This window comes from Brachyhypopomus gauderio, chromosome 15 (assembly GCF_052324685.1).
Source record: "Brachyhypopomus gauderio isolate BG-103 chromosome 15, BGAUD_0.2, whole genome shotgun sequence".
Classification (NCBI taxonomy): Eukaryota; Metazoa; Chordata; class Actinopteri; order Gymnotiformes; family Hypopomidae; genus Brachyhypopomus; species Brachyhypopomus gauderio.
The window spans coordinates 16,241,185-16,256,060 of record NC_135225.1 but is presented as its reverse complement, the minus strand read 5'-3'; the positions used below and the strand labels follow the sequence as shown (position 1 = coordinate 16,256,060).

Sequence of the window (14,876 nt, the reverse complement as noted above, 5' to 3'; positions counted from 1 at the left end):
ACAGCACTTTCCAAAAGCAAAGCCAAAAGGCAAAACAGAAGAGCCCTTATTCTTTCCTCACCCACGACCAGCCAATTGCATAACACCCAATTTATATATCTTGTATCCCCTACAAGGCCTTGTCTAACAATGACAACACCCACTGAATGCAGAGGTCACACATACTCATGTAAAGTTCACTATACTTATTGGATTCACTAATTGTGCAACCTCCTTTGGTTTCTATACTATAGGGAGAAAACTAACTAGATGAGCAAAGTAAGTGATTTTTTTCAAGGGATGCTGTGTGGAGAATGCATGGAATTTACAAACATGACCAGGGGCATCCTTAAGGACACAGTTTAGCAGTTGTAAGTGACCTCTGAGACAAGGTCAAGTTACTCATGGTACTTTAGTGGTATAAATAAAACAGCACAGCCAGTGCCAGGGCTGGGACTTCACAGAACACCTAGTTTCAATCATTTTGTACTTTAAAGTGTGCAACTTTAAAATTGTTCATGTTTAATGTGGCCCACAATCAGGCTCCAAGAAAACGTTCCTCACCTATCTGTCCGGGCACCTGTTTCCCGCTGAAGCGCATACAGATGCTGACATTAAAGCAGTGGAGGTGCTGAGGGCCCTCATGACACTGAGGCATAGTGATGTTTATGGACGCTGGCAGGAAAATGAACACGTCCACCGTGATTACTGGTCTGGACCTATCTCCACATCAGCGAGAAGAAACAGGAATGAAGGAGTGCACAGATATTACACTTTTTCTCACAGGAATGTATTTACTTTGGTTAAAGTATTAGCACTTGCAAAATTAGCAGTGTGTTTCTCACCTTAATAAAACCACGCTGTCAGCCATGAAGGCACCAATGGTCACATCTATATTGCAAACAAATATATTAATGAAGAAGGCTAGCTATACTAAAGTATACTAAAGTATATTAAAGTATACTAGAGTATATTAAAGTACACTAAAGACAATGTACTGGCATGGTGACATAAATGAAAGTCAAGAGAACCAATTCCTAATAAAATCAGAATGAATATAATTCTCTCCCTCTCTCAGATGGTAAAGGAGGCAGAACACTGTCTTTAATTTAGTTACTATATTGGTCAGGTCCGAGTGTCCACTGTGGAATGTTGTGAAGAAAATGCCATCTCACAACATTATTGTCACGGTAGGCCGTGCCGGCCCCACAGGGGAGCCAAACGCTTCAGATTCCTCACATTCCACAACACAACCACTCTCCCTTTCCAATTCACCTACATACACGTTAATCACCGGCACCTGTCTCTCCTCCGACTCACCCCCTACTTTAGCCCACAGGTCCAGCACACCAATGCTGTGCATTCCTTGAGCATAGAGGAGCCTGTTTGCGTTGTCTTCTGCTGCCTTCTTCCCAGCTGCCAAGTTACGGACTTCGCGCCTTAAGCGCCTGTGTCTCTTGCCTAGCACTGTGTTCATATGGCTTTACTTTGCTTCACTTTGAGTGTGATTGTTATTGCTGTGCTATGGAGATTAAAGATTCCACGGCACCATACTCCGCGTCTGCTGCTTCTGTCACCCCGTTACAATCGTGAGATAAATGTGTCGTTAATCATGGGTTTTTGGATAATTTTTTTTTCTTTCCCCAAAGTAGGGAGACATCAAAGATGAAGAATCAAACTGTGGCCACATGTCTGAACCATAGTCTAAGGTGGACTATGTAATTTAAAGTTTGTGTATCAGCAAATCAAATATATAAAGGAATGTTCGTTTGATTCAAACTTGCTGTGCATGCCAAGATTAGCCAGACCTGGATATCCATTTCCATCCATGTCCACATTGCCAGATACAGACTGGCCAAACATTTGGAGGGTTGGATTGATGCTTCGCCCAGACAACCTCTGCAGACAATGAAGGAGAGAGACAATCTGCCTTTCAATCATATCTACATACAGTATCTACAAGATTAAGATGTTCACTAATCAAACTCATTCAAGGGCCAATAAAGTGGAAAGGGTAGACTGTAATATGTCTTATTAAAGCATCTTTTAATGTACAACATTACTTAATCTGACATAAATTTTCTCAGTAACATAGATAATGAATTATGCTAAGACTAAATAAAAATAAAGGTTGTATTCTCCAAGCAAATTATATAATTATTTATTTCCAAAATTAGTGATGATAATACATATAGCTGAATGCAATTTGACTATCCACAATGCCACTGATCTTGTAAAACACTAGTAACTTGAACTGTAAGTTACCATTGAGTACTTCTTGACTATCCCTGTAGAGTCTCCGTGGTAAATGTACACTGCACCACCGTAGTCATCCTCTTTGGGAGCTCCAATGGCTACATCTACAACACAGAGAGTGAGAAATGCAGGAGTGTGTGTGTGAGTGTGTGTTGTGTGTGTGTGAGAGAGAGAGATACACAGAGAGGCACATGACTTCAAACTTCTGTTTGACCTAGTTGACTCAGTTCTTGATGTGAGATTGAACATAGCACCATCATATACTGACAGCCTTCATGGATTTCTCCAACACACTAAAGGGTTTTGTTGCCAGGACAATCTTTGTGCTAATACAGGAAAAGCTCTGGCAGCAAGAAAAAAATTAAGTTAAACCAGGAAACATACTGAGCATTTATCAGAACCTCACTTGAGTATGTGTAACACAGCGTACTCTGCGGAGTGGAGTGAGGAGGCGGACACAAACGATGAGAAGAGCGAGATTTATTAATGGGAGATCCGAACTTGGGGTCATACAGGCAGGCATGGGTCGAACCAGAAAGGCAGTCAGAACACGTAACAAAACCAAGACGAAGTGACATGACTAAACCAGAACACAAACCAACCGTAATGCAGACACACAAATGAACACGGGGCAGTATGGCAGAACAACAAGAACAAGGCGAGTACATCCAAGAACAACAATGAACAGCGAGACACAGGACCAAACACCAGGATTAAACAGACAAGGGTAAACGAGGAACACATGAAACTCTAACGAGTGGGCAGGGTTACAAAATACAAGGAGGGACTAGGGACACACATGACTAACAAAACAAAACACGACTGAATGACAGGAGAAGGAGGGGCTAATCGTAACAGTATGTAACCTGTTGCCCAAAAAAACCTGTGAGTGTACGATGGTGTCAAGACAATAAAAAGCAAGAGTAAGGAGAGAACTAAAATACAAAATGCCTTGTCCTTTTTAAGAATTCTTATTAGAAGTATAAACAGGGATTCCATTTCTTGTGAAAAGAACAGTTTTAATTTTCTCACCTTGATATCCATCATCATCAATGTCTCCAATGGTGGTGACACTCTCTCCAAAATGAGCATTGTAAGCATTCTCTCCATTTAAAATCTCGGTCTCCTCCATCACCCCCTGTATGAACATCCAACATTTATGTTGATTCTGAAGATTATGCATAACCTAAAGTAATTAGCAAATTTGTATAAGCTTATTACGTCACTTTATCTTTATTTATATAAGCTTTTTTGCAAACAATTACAATATTATAACACAAGAATATATACAACATCAGAGTCAACTTCAAAGGTAGTTCAGTACTATTTAGAACTGTTTAGCCATCCACACATGGTTTATAATATTGTAATATCATCTTAAAAAGGCAGATTGAACTCACATTGCCCCTGCTGAGGTAAACAGACACCCGGCCTTCATCCCGGATCTCACTGAACATGGGCGCTCCTACTAGCAAGTCCGACAGTCCATCTGCGTTCAGGTCAACTGCACACAGTGAGGAGCCAAAGTAAGAGCCCATCTGAAACCAAGCCAAGGCACAGAGCAGGAGGAGTCATATTATTGTGTGCATATGTTCAATGCAAGTCACCACCTTAGAACACAAATATGTACTAACTATGTTGAACCAAACAGTAATGAATGCAAACATTACAAATATTTCCTCCTAAGCACTGAAAGTCAGAATCACTCTTTAGGTCAAGCAGCTTTTATTAAAGATTAAAAGAATGTGGCAAAAGTTTAGAATGGCACCTTTTATTTTTACATGTCACTTATTTTGAAATTATTTTATGCACAGGCCAAGAACACTACAAACATTTTTACCAACCATTTTCCCTGAAGCTTGAAAGATCTTCACAAGTGATGTTCCCTCAATTCTGAAGATGTAAACCTACAGAAGTAGAAGCCATGAATGAGTCAGAATTATCTGGATAATGACATTTCCTAGAACAATAAACAACAAATGTGTGATGTATGCTGAAAAGGAGAGACAAGAGTTTCCACCTACTTTCCCTGCACCACTGTCCTGAGGTGCTCCGGCAGCAACATCGACAGCAGTGGGGGAGGAGAAGTGTCCAGCTGTCACCGCATAGCCTGAGAAAGAGACACCTGAGTGTTACCACACTCCATTACTGTGCCAATATCAAAAATGACTACTGTATCATAAAAGCACTAATACAAACCCAGGTAGCTGTATCTTTGAGAAGTCAAATCGTTTTTGTTGAGACTGTACTGAGTACTGGAGGTTATGTTAAACACTTTGACTGTTCCAGTCCAGTAGTATGATCCAGGCGCACCCATGACAACCAGCTCCTGGAATATCAAAATAATTTTTGAGCAAATATCATCCGGACCAGAAAGCCAAATGCATCAAAAATTTCAGGCATATGCTGTTTTACTGTTTAATAGGCTTGTAAATAGGAGTTTGGAATGATTTTCAGTAAGCAACCAGTGTCACGGTGAGCGAGGGAGAGGAACATTTCATACACATAACAATAAACAACATGACACATAACATATGTTGCATACAAACACAATTGCATACAAAGACCGACAACAGGGAACATGTGCAGGTTTAAATACATATATTTATGAGGGGAATAACAAGAGGCAGATGAAACACACTAACACAGGGAAAGCTAACAATGGGCGTGGCACAACGACAAACATGCACAAAACACAGACATGCAGCGTATCAAGGGTGGCCGGACTGGTGTGTGTACAGTACTATTACAACCAGTTTCAATTTGCAAAGCATTCATTTTCTTAAGCTGGTTTAATACATTTTATAGTTTGCATAGTGCACTGATCCTAACTCAGCAGAGCACCTTTGTGCTTTGTGGCAAGAGGTAGCGCAAGATCTAGCATTATACTATCATGACAGCTTCACTTTGAAATCCCTATGGTGAATGACAGCTTCACTTTGAAATCCCTATGGTGAATGACAGCTTCACTTTGAAATCCCTATGGTGAATGACAGCTTCACTTTGAAATCCCTATGGTGAGAGTTCCAAATTTCATTACTGATGAGGTCAGCAACCAGACATATTAAATGTTACTAATGGACTGATTTGTTTCTGCTCTCTCACTTCCAGATTATCCATGTGGTAAATTGCTTCCGATTCACCTCCTGACCTGGAAATCATTTTCGATTGGAAGAAGGCCACAACCAGGCTTAAATCAGGTATCACATAAATCAAGTATCACATAAGGTGTGACATGCTTAAGTAGCCAACAGAATGGTATCTTCACATTATTTACAAAAGGCTATCTTGTCAGGGTCAGCATAGCACAACATGCAAAACACCACCTCCAGCTGAGCTGTCTGTATCCAAATGATGGAATGACCATCTGGTATACAAGGTTTTGATGGTCACAGAAGATGTTAGTGCAAGGTCACTATCATCAATCTCTGATGATCCGAGGTCCAGCACATCTGTAGAACATCCAAAGAGCAGACGCTCTAGACACTCTAGGAAGAATTTCACTCTTACAATTTAAGCTTTTCAGATTCCTCACTGTGAATGCCGAAATACTTGATATTCAGGACATTTAAAATAATTTAAGGTTGCCACCTCCATGTATTTAATGTTTAAATACTGGACTCAGTATTACGTACAATAAAAGGGTCTTCTAAAGCTGAAATACCACAAGCGCACTTGACAAAAAAACTGACAAAGCATACTGCCTAAAAAAAAAAAGCATAGTCTTGAACAAAATTACTCTTATGGTATTCTCAGATGCAATTGTTTCACTGAGTCTAAACATTTAAGTAGAATTGTGGTTTGTTTGTGTTTAAAACACAGACACAGTTTTACTACTATTTTAAATTCAAGATGATACTGATGAATTTGGACCCAGGCACCCCTTCTGTTAGACTATGTTCTGGTACCTATTCCAAAACATGTCTGTCTGCATTTTCAAATGAACCTGTGCAATTAGCAAACATTTCCAAAGCAGATGGAAAAACCCTCACAACCATCATGTCATCCAAATCTGAATATTAAAAACAAATGCAAATAAAATTTTATAGTGAGAAGTGAGTAGTGTTTTTCTGTAGAGTAGCAAAGAGTGGAAAATATTTTGCTTCTCAATAAGAGGGTGATAATACTGCTCAGAAAAAGACATATCGACATCCAAAGATATCACTATTTTCTATGAACATCAATTTGCTTCTCTGCTTTGAACATTCATTCATATGAAATCCCCAACTCCAAAGTGTCAATACAGGCCACTGGCTGTGAGGACCGAGTGGAAACATTGCAACACACAAAAAGCAGCACACAAACAAGAACCATTACAAAACACAGACATTTACAAAAAAATGCAACACTTGTACTGCTACTACCTCCGTAAAAACACCCGCTATCCCCGCTTGGCACGAGCCATGCTCTTCCCCATACATTTTCTTATGGTCTGCAGGAGGAAAAGAGAAACAGAAATGAAGAGAGAGAGAGGGAGAGAGAGAGAGAAAGAAAAAATATCAGCAACCACAAAATTATTTTGCTGTGTGCCTGAGCCAGCAGTTATTGGATCTCTTCCTGCATTCCATATGGAGTTAGTCAAAGGCCCAGGCTTGGTCCAAGAGGAATCTGGGGGCTGAGAGGCAGACTCGAACAACCCAGCAGCGCCACATTCAACAAGAGCTCACACTTGGGGGGTGGTGAGAAGGGATGCTAAGCTATCCTCTTACAGAAAATATTGGGCTTGGATCCCCGTGAAATGTGCTGTGCACACACTGGTCTCCCAGCGCAGGGCTGGAGTTGTCAAAGGAAACGGAAGGAAGACTGCAGCTGCCTAGGTGACTGTGGGAGCCAAATGTCGAGAGGCCTCTGCTCTTGAAAAGAACTCTCCTACCCTCCCCCACTTTTCCCGAGTTGAATAAAAACATAAAGCCCAGTGTCTCCTTCTGGAATGATAAAATGAAAAGCTAATGGTAGGAAAAGTACCTGAAATAATACAATAATGTCTGTTGAGAGTGTAATGCAGGACAGAGTACAACTGGTGCACTCTGTAGAGTGCACCCTGAGTTTTACACAGATCAGTTGTAATATTGTTGCTTGCAGATTTAAAGCTTGAATGAAACCTTTAAAGATGAATAAAACAAGTCATGCTGGCAGGGACAGCTCTTATCTAAGGGCAGCTGTCTGAAGTTTACTGCAACCTCATCATCTGCAACACTTCATTTAGCAAAGCTTCCATCACCACTATACTGTCACAGCCAAAATGTTTTTCCTCCACAACCATAACAGAGGGAAGTAATGTGTTCTCAAAACTCCAAGACTACACAGAATTGCTCATGTTTATCTAGTGTTGTTGAAAATACTCTAAGCTTAAGTGATCCCAGACATTTGGACACCAAACACATCCGTGAACCCAGCCTGGAAGTCGTGTGTCTCCTTAATGGGCAGTGTTCCATACCATTACAAGAGTACAGACTGGACCAGCATTTTACTCCCAGTTGCTTGTTACAGCAGAAGACTTGCGTTGGAGTTATAGCACTCATTGCTTTGTTTATTGGTGATTGGTGAAACTGGTGGTTTCCTCTATTATCTAGCCAGTGTGGGCTGCACTCATAGAAACATTACACAAAGCTCTCATGACATTGATGTTATTGAATGCAACACATTTTTCCCACAGCATTTAATCAGGATGCATTCAATTTTCATGGACTATTGCAAACATGCATTATTACTGGATAATTCAAAACAAACCACTAAATGCTGACCACAGAACAAACAACTTATTCAATATAAAAAAGCCTTGTTTTGTACTAAATACAATATATGGAATGAAAAGGACACTCTTCTAGAGAAAATGAAGAGGACCATAAATAATATTATAATTAAGGCTACAGGTAATAGGTACTGGCTATAGGCCAGTAGGTATTAGCTATAGGCTATAAGTAATACCCAAAGAGCCATACCTTCATAACATGGAATGAGAGGTTGTGTCTTGCCCTGTAACGATGGTTGGATCATGGAGCAGTAACCATGGGGTAGGATGTGTTCAGTCTCGTAGTAGACATTTTTCCAGCGATGTGCACAAGCCTATAGCCACCCCCCCAAAAAAAAAAAACAAATTTTTTTTTTATTGACATATATTGTAACAGACACACTTAGCATACGTATTACATATTAGACAGGCTGCAGTCAACAAATGTTCGCACTTGATGGAGAACAACGAAAACAATGTGAATTTATATCTGTTCCAGTTCTAGTCCACATGAACAAGGCAGATGCAAGTATGGCCATGACTCTGAACTGAATATATTCAGTGTGGATGAGTTCTGGATGGCTGTGATTTTGAAGCATTTAGTAGAGCATCTTCATTCTAATATCTGTTCTCTCACTGAGGACAAAGCTCCTTGGGGCACTGAACCCATCTGTTTAAGCAGAGAACACAGAGCATACGGAGTGTGTGCTAGAACAGGGAGAGACAGGTTTACGGACAGGAGAGTCAGACAGTGAGATAGACAAAGAGAGGGAGTGAGAGAGAGAGAAACAGGCAGAGAGAGAAGGGGAGAGAAAGAAATTGCAAAATAGCAAAAAAGCAAAGACAAAAAGGATGAACTTCTGTCATATTTCATTTCAGCTTTCACAATTCATGATCCCCCTCCCCTGTAATGTCTACTGATGGCATACTCCAAAAACACAATAAAACACAAAAAACCAACTCCGCCCCTACAATTAATACAGTCCACTGACAACTAACAAAAAAAACCATCCTCAATTACTACATTCTACTTACACAAGAACCCCCCCCCCCCCCCCCCCGTGCGCGCGCCCCCCAATAAAACCCAACGCTCTCTTAATACTGTGTAGTGACAACATACAGAACTCCAACCCCCCTCCATTAAGACTGTCTAATGAAAAGACATCTGTGCCAATATATACAGTAATACAGTATATGTAAGACTACCTTCTTCCTTTGGTGTTTCAAAGTACAAAGAGTAAAAATGGGCATTAGACAAGGTTTCTGACCTCAGCAGGAATACAGACACATTAGTGTGTGGTAACTGCTGCTAACCCTGTGGACAGTGGCGAGATGTGATTCTGTTCAAGAGAGCTCCTTGCTCTCTCCCTGCACTGTGGAATTCAGAGACTAGCCAGTCATGAACATAACAGGAATACATGGGTGTGCAAGTGGGCACATATGGGCGCGCGCACACACACACACACACACACACACACACACACACACACACACACACACACACCATCAGAAGGCTCTACTGTGATAGAATGTTTGAGCATTGAAGGAACACTGTTAAACTGCAGCATCATTAAGGTTAGATGTGAGCTCATTTAAGTGAGCTGTTATTTTATAACATTAAAGACATATCACAGGAATGTACATGCAGAACAAAAACGGTTCATTCATTCATCTCCTAAATTACATAATTACAGTTCAGGGATGTGTGAGTCTGGAGAGCAGGGTGCAAGGTGTGCCTACTATGAGAGTCTCCAGACAGGCTCCACAGGGTACCAACCCATTGCACTGTAACATAATCAGTTCCAATAAAACTCTAGAACATTTGTGATTTTCAAAATTCTGTTATAAATGTAGAACTAACTTATTAAAGTTTACTGTTTGATCCATATGGAAAGATTTTATATTTGCTGAGTTGGTGGAGTTTCAGCAAACAAGTTCCAAATGAACATTCCACAGTACTTTAATGAGCACTCAGTGAAGCTCTGACCTTTGCAGTAATAAGCGAGCCCATTTGAATCCCTCAAAATGAACATAGAAATCTGTCCCAAGGCTCAAACACAGGCGCATAGACAACATTGAGTTCCAATTGTCATTGTTTCTTGTTATACTGAGGACTGATTGGCTGAGAGGAGAGATTACCTTGGAGTGTTAACATCTGCAGGAGTCTCACATGCATTTCACAGAAACATGGATCAGTACAGATGCAAAATGATTTAATGGGACATTATTTAGGTGGTGACACAGACACAAAGGCATACAAACGTGAATATTCACACATATGTGAGAGCCTGCAGAAAGCTTCATGGTGGACATTATCTTACAGGTAAGAGAAAGCTTGCCACTGAATTTGTTTTAACATAAAGAAACTGTTCTACACTATGACTGTAATGTCTTCTGTTCAAACAAATAAATTACAGTCTGTTCAAAGCATCCAGTTTGATTTAAGCATGGATTTTTAGGGGTCTGATCCAGACTTAATGACATCATGTCCACAGTATAATAGAATACAAACTCACCTACTGTACTTACAATTCATTGTCAATCATCATTATTACATTTATCATATTCCCATATGAAAACCAAAACAAAGACGAAACATTAATACCCATTAATTTAACGTGTCTATTTAATGTCTGCTGTCATCATCAGCAACAGCACCATTGTCTAACAGCCCTCCCTCTCTCATCCTGCCCAGATCTCAGTGTAGCAGCACAAGGTCCAGCACATCTCTCAGCTGCTCACACCGCATCCGCCCCTCCAGGCTGGCCATCAAAGAGTGCGGCTAAACCTCTAGGGGCCAGGGGGATGAGCGGGGTTTCATCACCCAATTCTGGGTAGCTGCGTAACGAGGACACTGCCCTTGAGTGGGACCACCGGGGCGAGAGGGCCACCGGGGCGAGAGGGTCACCAGGGCGAGAAGCAAGCCTAAACAAACCCAGTCAGCTGCCAGTCGGTTCCCAGCCACTTTAATGATGGGGGGAAAAACCATTTGCTTGATTAGGTTTGGGAGTCTCGTTGGCCTTGTTCAAGTAAATCTGTCTATTCTGGGACTCTAGTTTGTCATCACGGGAAACTGGCCTGTCTTTCAGTCCATGCACATTCAATGATGGAAATGCTGCCATAGTTATTTTTTTCTGATGGAAAAAACAGCTGGAGATTAACAATGTGGTCAGTGGCAATAATTCTGTGACAAAGATGGTTTTAATTTCTCTTACCAGTGAAAGCAGTTTCTGTTTAAACATTTACATAGATGATTTTTAGTTTGTTATAGGACATTAAGAAAAGAAATGATATATGTAGGAAAAGTATTTTAAAAAATCTCAATATATCACAAAGAAGTATTACATTCAGATTTAGTACCCTGTGGATGCATACATCTGGCCTTACTTTCCAAATGTGCATTTTACATAGATACATTTTTTTTCAATATAGCTGCAATGACTAAGACCTGCTGAAAGTAGTTCTTTCATCTCTGTCAGTTTAGTTTCATTATCTCAGTTTATACATTGTATTGAAAATGCTTACTCTAGGCTGGTGTTTAATTGCCTCACCTATGTGGTCTCTATCACAGGCTCTCAAACAAATAACTCAACATTAAACCTAATTTATATTACCAGGGTTGCCAACTCTCACGCATTGAGCGTGAGACACACGCATTTGACCGTCTCACTCCAAGCGATCTTGAAAAGTTGGGAACCCTGTATTACCTTATTTTATTATATTACCAGTGTCATATAAAGCATAACAAGTGTGTGTGTGTGTGCGTGTCTGTGTGAACTAGTTTCTGGTTTTGGTGAGACATACCAGAACTTTGCCGTCGAGTGTGTTCTGTCTGGACAGACTGACACCCATCCATTCATCATTCCTGTCTCCTTGGCATGTCTTCCCACAAGATTCTCTCTGCTTATTCCCTGGAAAAGTCAGAAGAACTTTAAGTCAGGTAGTGTCACAGGCTAAAGAGCTCCTTGCAAAATTTTGTTTGTTATTTTTTCTGTGGTGGCTTGGGCCCCTTTTAATGGTTTTATATGGGTAACTAATGTGCTTATACAGTTAAAATTGTGACATTTTGTACAGACATATTTGTGCAATTTGTCATTTAAAATATAGGCTGTGATGGATGAGGGAATGCCAAAAAAGAAGGAAGTGATCATGTCAGTCACAGGAAAATGCAGGATTTAATTAATAAAGTGCACCACCGCAAAACCTGTGACATAATCCAAATTAAGCACACAATGTAAGGTGTAAAGACAAGACATATATCGGGTCCCTAAGGGATGAACACAATGGCTCAACCGACAGGACAACAGAAAATACTGCTGCTGCTGGGGGATGGCTGGCAAGTTGCCTCCGTAGCACGGAACAGGTGATCTAATCCTGAGCACCGCAATGACAAACACTTTTGAATTACATTATTCATTTTAAAACATAGTAAACACCTCCTGTAAAGCATACAATAGTGATAACTACCTTTTTCTTTCATTTTGTACTCTTTGAAAAAAATTATAGTGTAAAATGGAGACAAATTATGTATTATGTCGCGATCGATTCTTAATGTTTACTTACTCCCGCGGTAGCCCAACTAAAATGTAGCCCAAAAAACAACACTGTTGGTTTGGCGTTCAAATTCAGGCACGAAGCCAGAAGGCGGGCCAAATTATTTATCAGCAACCGTATGTTGTGCACCCCTGCTCTAAAGTTTGTCACACAAGGAAAATTACCTTCCTTAATAATCATAGAGGATCATATGTCACTATTCCTCCCTCACCTTACCCCTCTTTCAGTTTGCATTTAGAGCCAATAGCTCAGTCAGTGATTCTGTAACGAGTCTTCACTTTGTTGTACAACATCTGGATGGTAGAAGCCTACATGGTAGGGGCCATTTTTATTTATTTTAGCTTTCAACATCATTATTCCTGATCCACTACCAAACAAACTGTGACAAAAATAATACTAGCAGGAACTATATCCGCAAATGGATCTAGAAGTCTTTGACAAACACAAACCCAAGGGACAGGCCCTTACCTCTCAGAGTGTGTGCGGAGGGCAAAGACTGCAGCTCCAGTGAAACCTCGGGCAAAATTCCAGTATGTGCAAACAGTGCCATAATCCCAAACTCATCTATGTTATCAGAAACATCTAGATTGCACATATGTTAATTTGCCCCTTTTTGCCATTTTATAGGTGTACACTTACAGGGTGTGACTTGTTTGGTCCCATGCACTTTGTCAACCAAGCTATTCATCACTGATCACTTCAGTGGCCATTGATTTGTCTGACCACAACAAAACAGCTAACGAGACATTATGAAGGGAGGGACCACTGACACTAACATAGCAGTGGCAAAATCATGGGTGTCACGCTGATATGTATCAGGCACAGTAGCTGCAGCGTTTATATGTGTTATTGTCACGTCGGGCTTGACAGTCATCTAGTCTGGGCTTGACGGTCCACTAGTCAATTGTCTATTATTAATATCTTGTAATAAGAAGGCTCTGTGTTATCCTTGATAATGGAATTTACTTAAGAAAACAAAGTATTCATGAGGTGTGGCACTGGTTCTATAATGGGTTTATCCAAACAAACAGAACCACCTCAATATTTTTGCTCATACTCAGACTCCCCTCGGTTACGATCTAGGTGTAGACTGTGATCATGCTCTGGAGAGCAAGGGTGACAGCTCCCGGGACAGGGGCTGTTTGCTTTGGCTCTGATTACTCTTCTCCCTATTGCATAGCAGACTAACCACATCAGCACAGAGAAGCCCCATCTGGATGAAATGTGGGTGAAATGCACGACTTCAATTGTGTGTTGTGTATTCTCTTTTGTTCCAGAGTTTTATGACTGAACAATTCAGAACACATAAAAAATTTGGAGTAATCATGAGCAATTCAATACAAGTGCACTTAGTCCAACAACTATGCAATGAAAACAACAAAAAACTATGAATACATCTTCTGACATTTAACAGTGCACATGATATCTCATGTGGTTACGACTGAAAGAAAAAACTCCTTTGAATTCCACCAGAAGGACATTGGGCAGCACTTCAAATGAGAATGATTAAGGAATGCACTCCAGACAATAAACATCTCATCAAATCTCCAACTTTGCTTCCCCCTGCGATCTCAATAACAGACATGTCTGTTTTCTCATCCGGGTGGGTCCTGAGTGCTCTTCTCCACGGGGCTGCGAGCTGCACGTGGAGGTGATGGCTTTTCTCCCAGTCTCTCTGAGGAGCATCAGGGATATGGCTCGAGTGCACACTCTGACCATGTCGAATGGGTGGAACTGCATTGCATGAGCTGGTTAAAGGACAACTAAGTGAAGGAGCAGGGGGCGGGGTGACCTGCCCACACTCTGCTTTGATCATCAAGGTCAGTCGTTTTTTTTTTTAGCAGATAGCATGAAGCAAGTGGAGCAAAAACAGATTACTGCAAATGACCATCAAAGCGTGAGCACTCAGCCACGTTAAGGCTGGCTTAAAAAAGTTTTTTCAAATTGTTAAAAATGGGAGTAAGCTGAGAGGTTAGTTTAAACACATTTCATTCACATTTGCATTTCATTACCACTGGCTCAGCATAAACAGCAGATAAAATAATATGCATGCTACTGCAAAGTAAGCAGATATCAAGCAATAAACAGATAGCCATGGTGACTCATTTAGTCACATGCTATGTGATTCACATAATCACTCAAACTCCCTTGACTCGGATCTATAGCATAAGTACAAAATCCTTCATTCATTTTAACATATGCCCCTTACATAGATAAGCATATGACTCGATTATGTTAAAATAAGGTATTATAGCTCCCTGATTGTGATTTTAAATGGGCTCTTTGTTTGCTACTGAAGGGTGTATATTTGGATGAATCTCTAAGGAATGCTAGAGAGTGGAGAAGAAATTACTTG

General features: G+C 40.6%; 1 protein-coding gene across 2 annotated transcripts in view; it reads right to left on the bottom strand.

The window, feature by feature from the left end:
• itga9 (integrin, alpha 9) overlaps positions 1 to 14,876 on the bottom strand; it is a 55,014-nt gene that overhangs the window by 36,745 nt on the left and 3,393 nt on the right. For both annotated transcript variants that reach the window (XM_076974274.1, XM_076974275.1), the window contains exons 3-14: positions 11,771 to 11,877; positions 8,178 to 8,301; positions 6,600 to 6,667; positions 4,435 to 4,564; positions 4,260 to 4,345; positions 4,080 to 4,142; positions 3,636 to 3,773; positions 3,268 to 3,373; positions 2,245 to 2,339; positions 1,788 to 1,878; positions 825 to 870; positions 544 to 698 (exon numbers count right to left, since the gene is read on the bottom strand). In XM_076974274.1, coding sequence (XP_076830389.1) covers positions 544 to 698; positions 825 to 870; positions 1,788 to 1,878; positions 2,245 to 2,339; positions 3,268 to 3,373; positions 3,636 to 3,773; positions 4,080 to 4,142; positions 4,260 to 4,345; positions 4,435 to 4,564; positions 6,600 to 6,667; positions 8,178 to 8,301; positions 11,771 to 11,877 — 1,209 coding nt within the window. The remainder of the gene's footprint in view (positions 1 to 543; positions 699 to 824; positions 871 to 1,787; positions 1,879 to 2,244; positions 2,340 to 3,267; positions 3,374 to 3,635; positions 3,774 to 4,079; positions 4,143 to 4,259; positions 4,346 to 4,434; positions 4,565 to 6,599; positions 6,668 to 8,177; positions 8,302 to 11,770; positions 11,878 to 14,876) is intronic.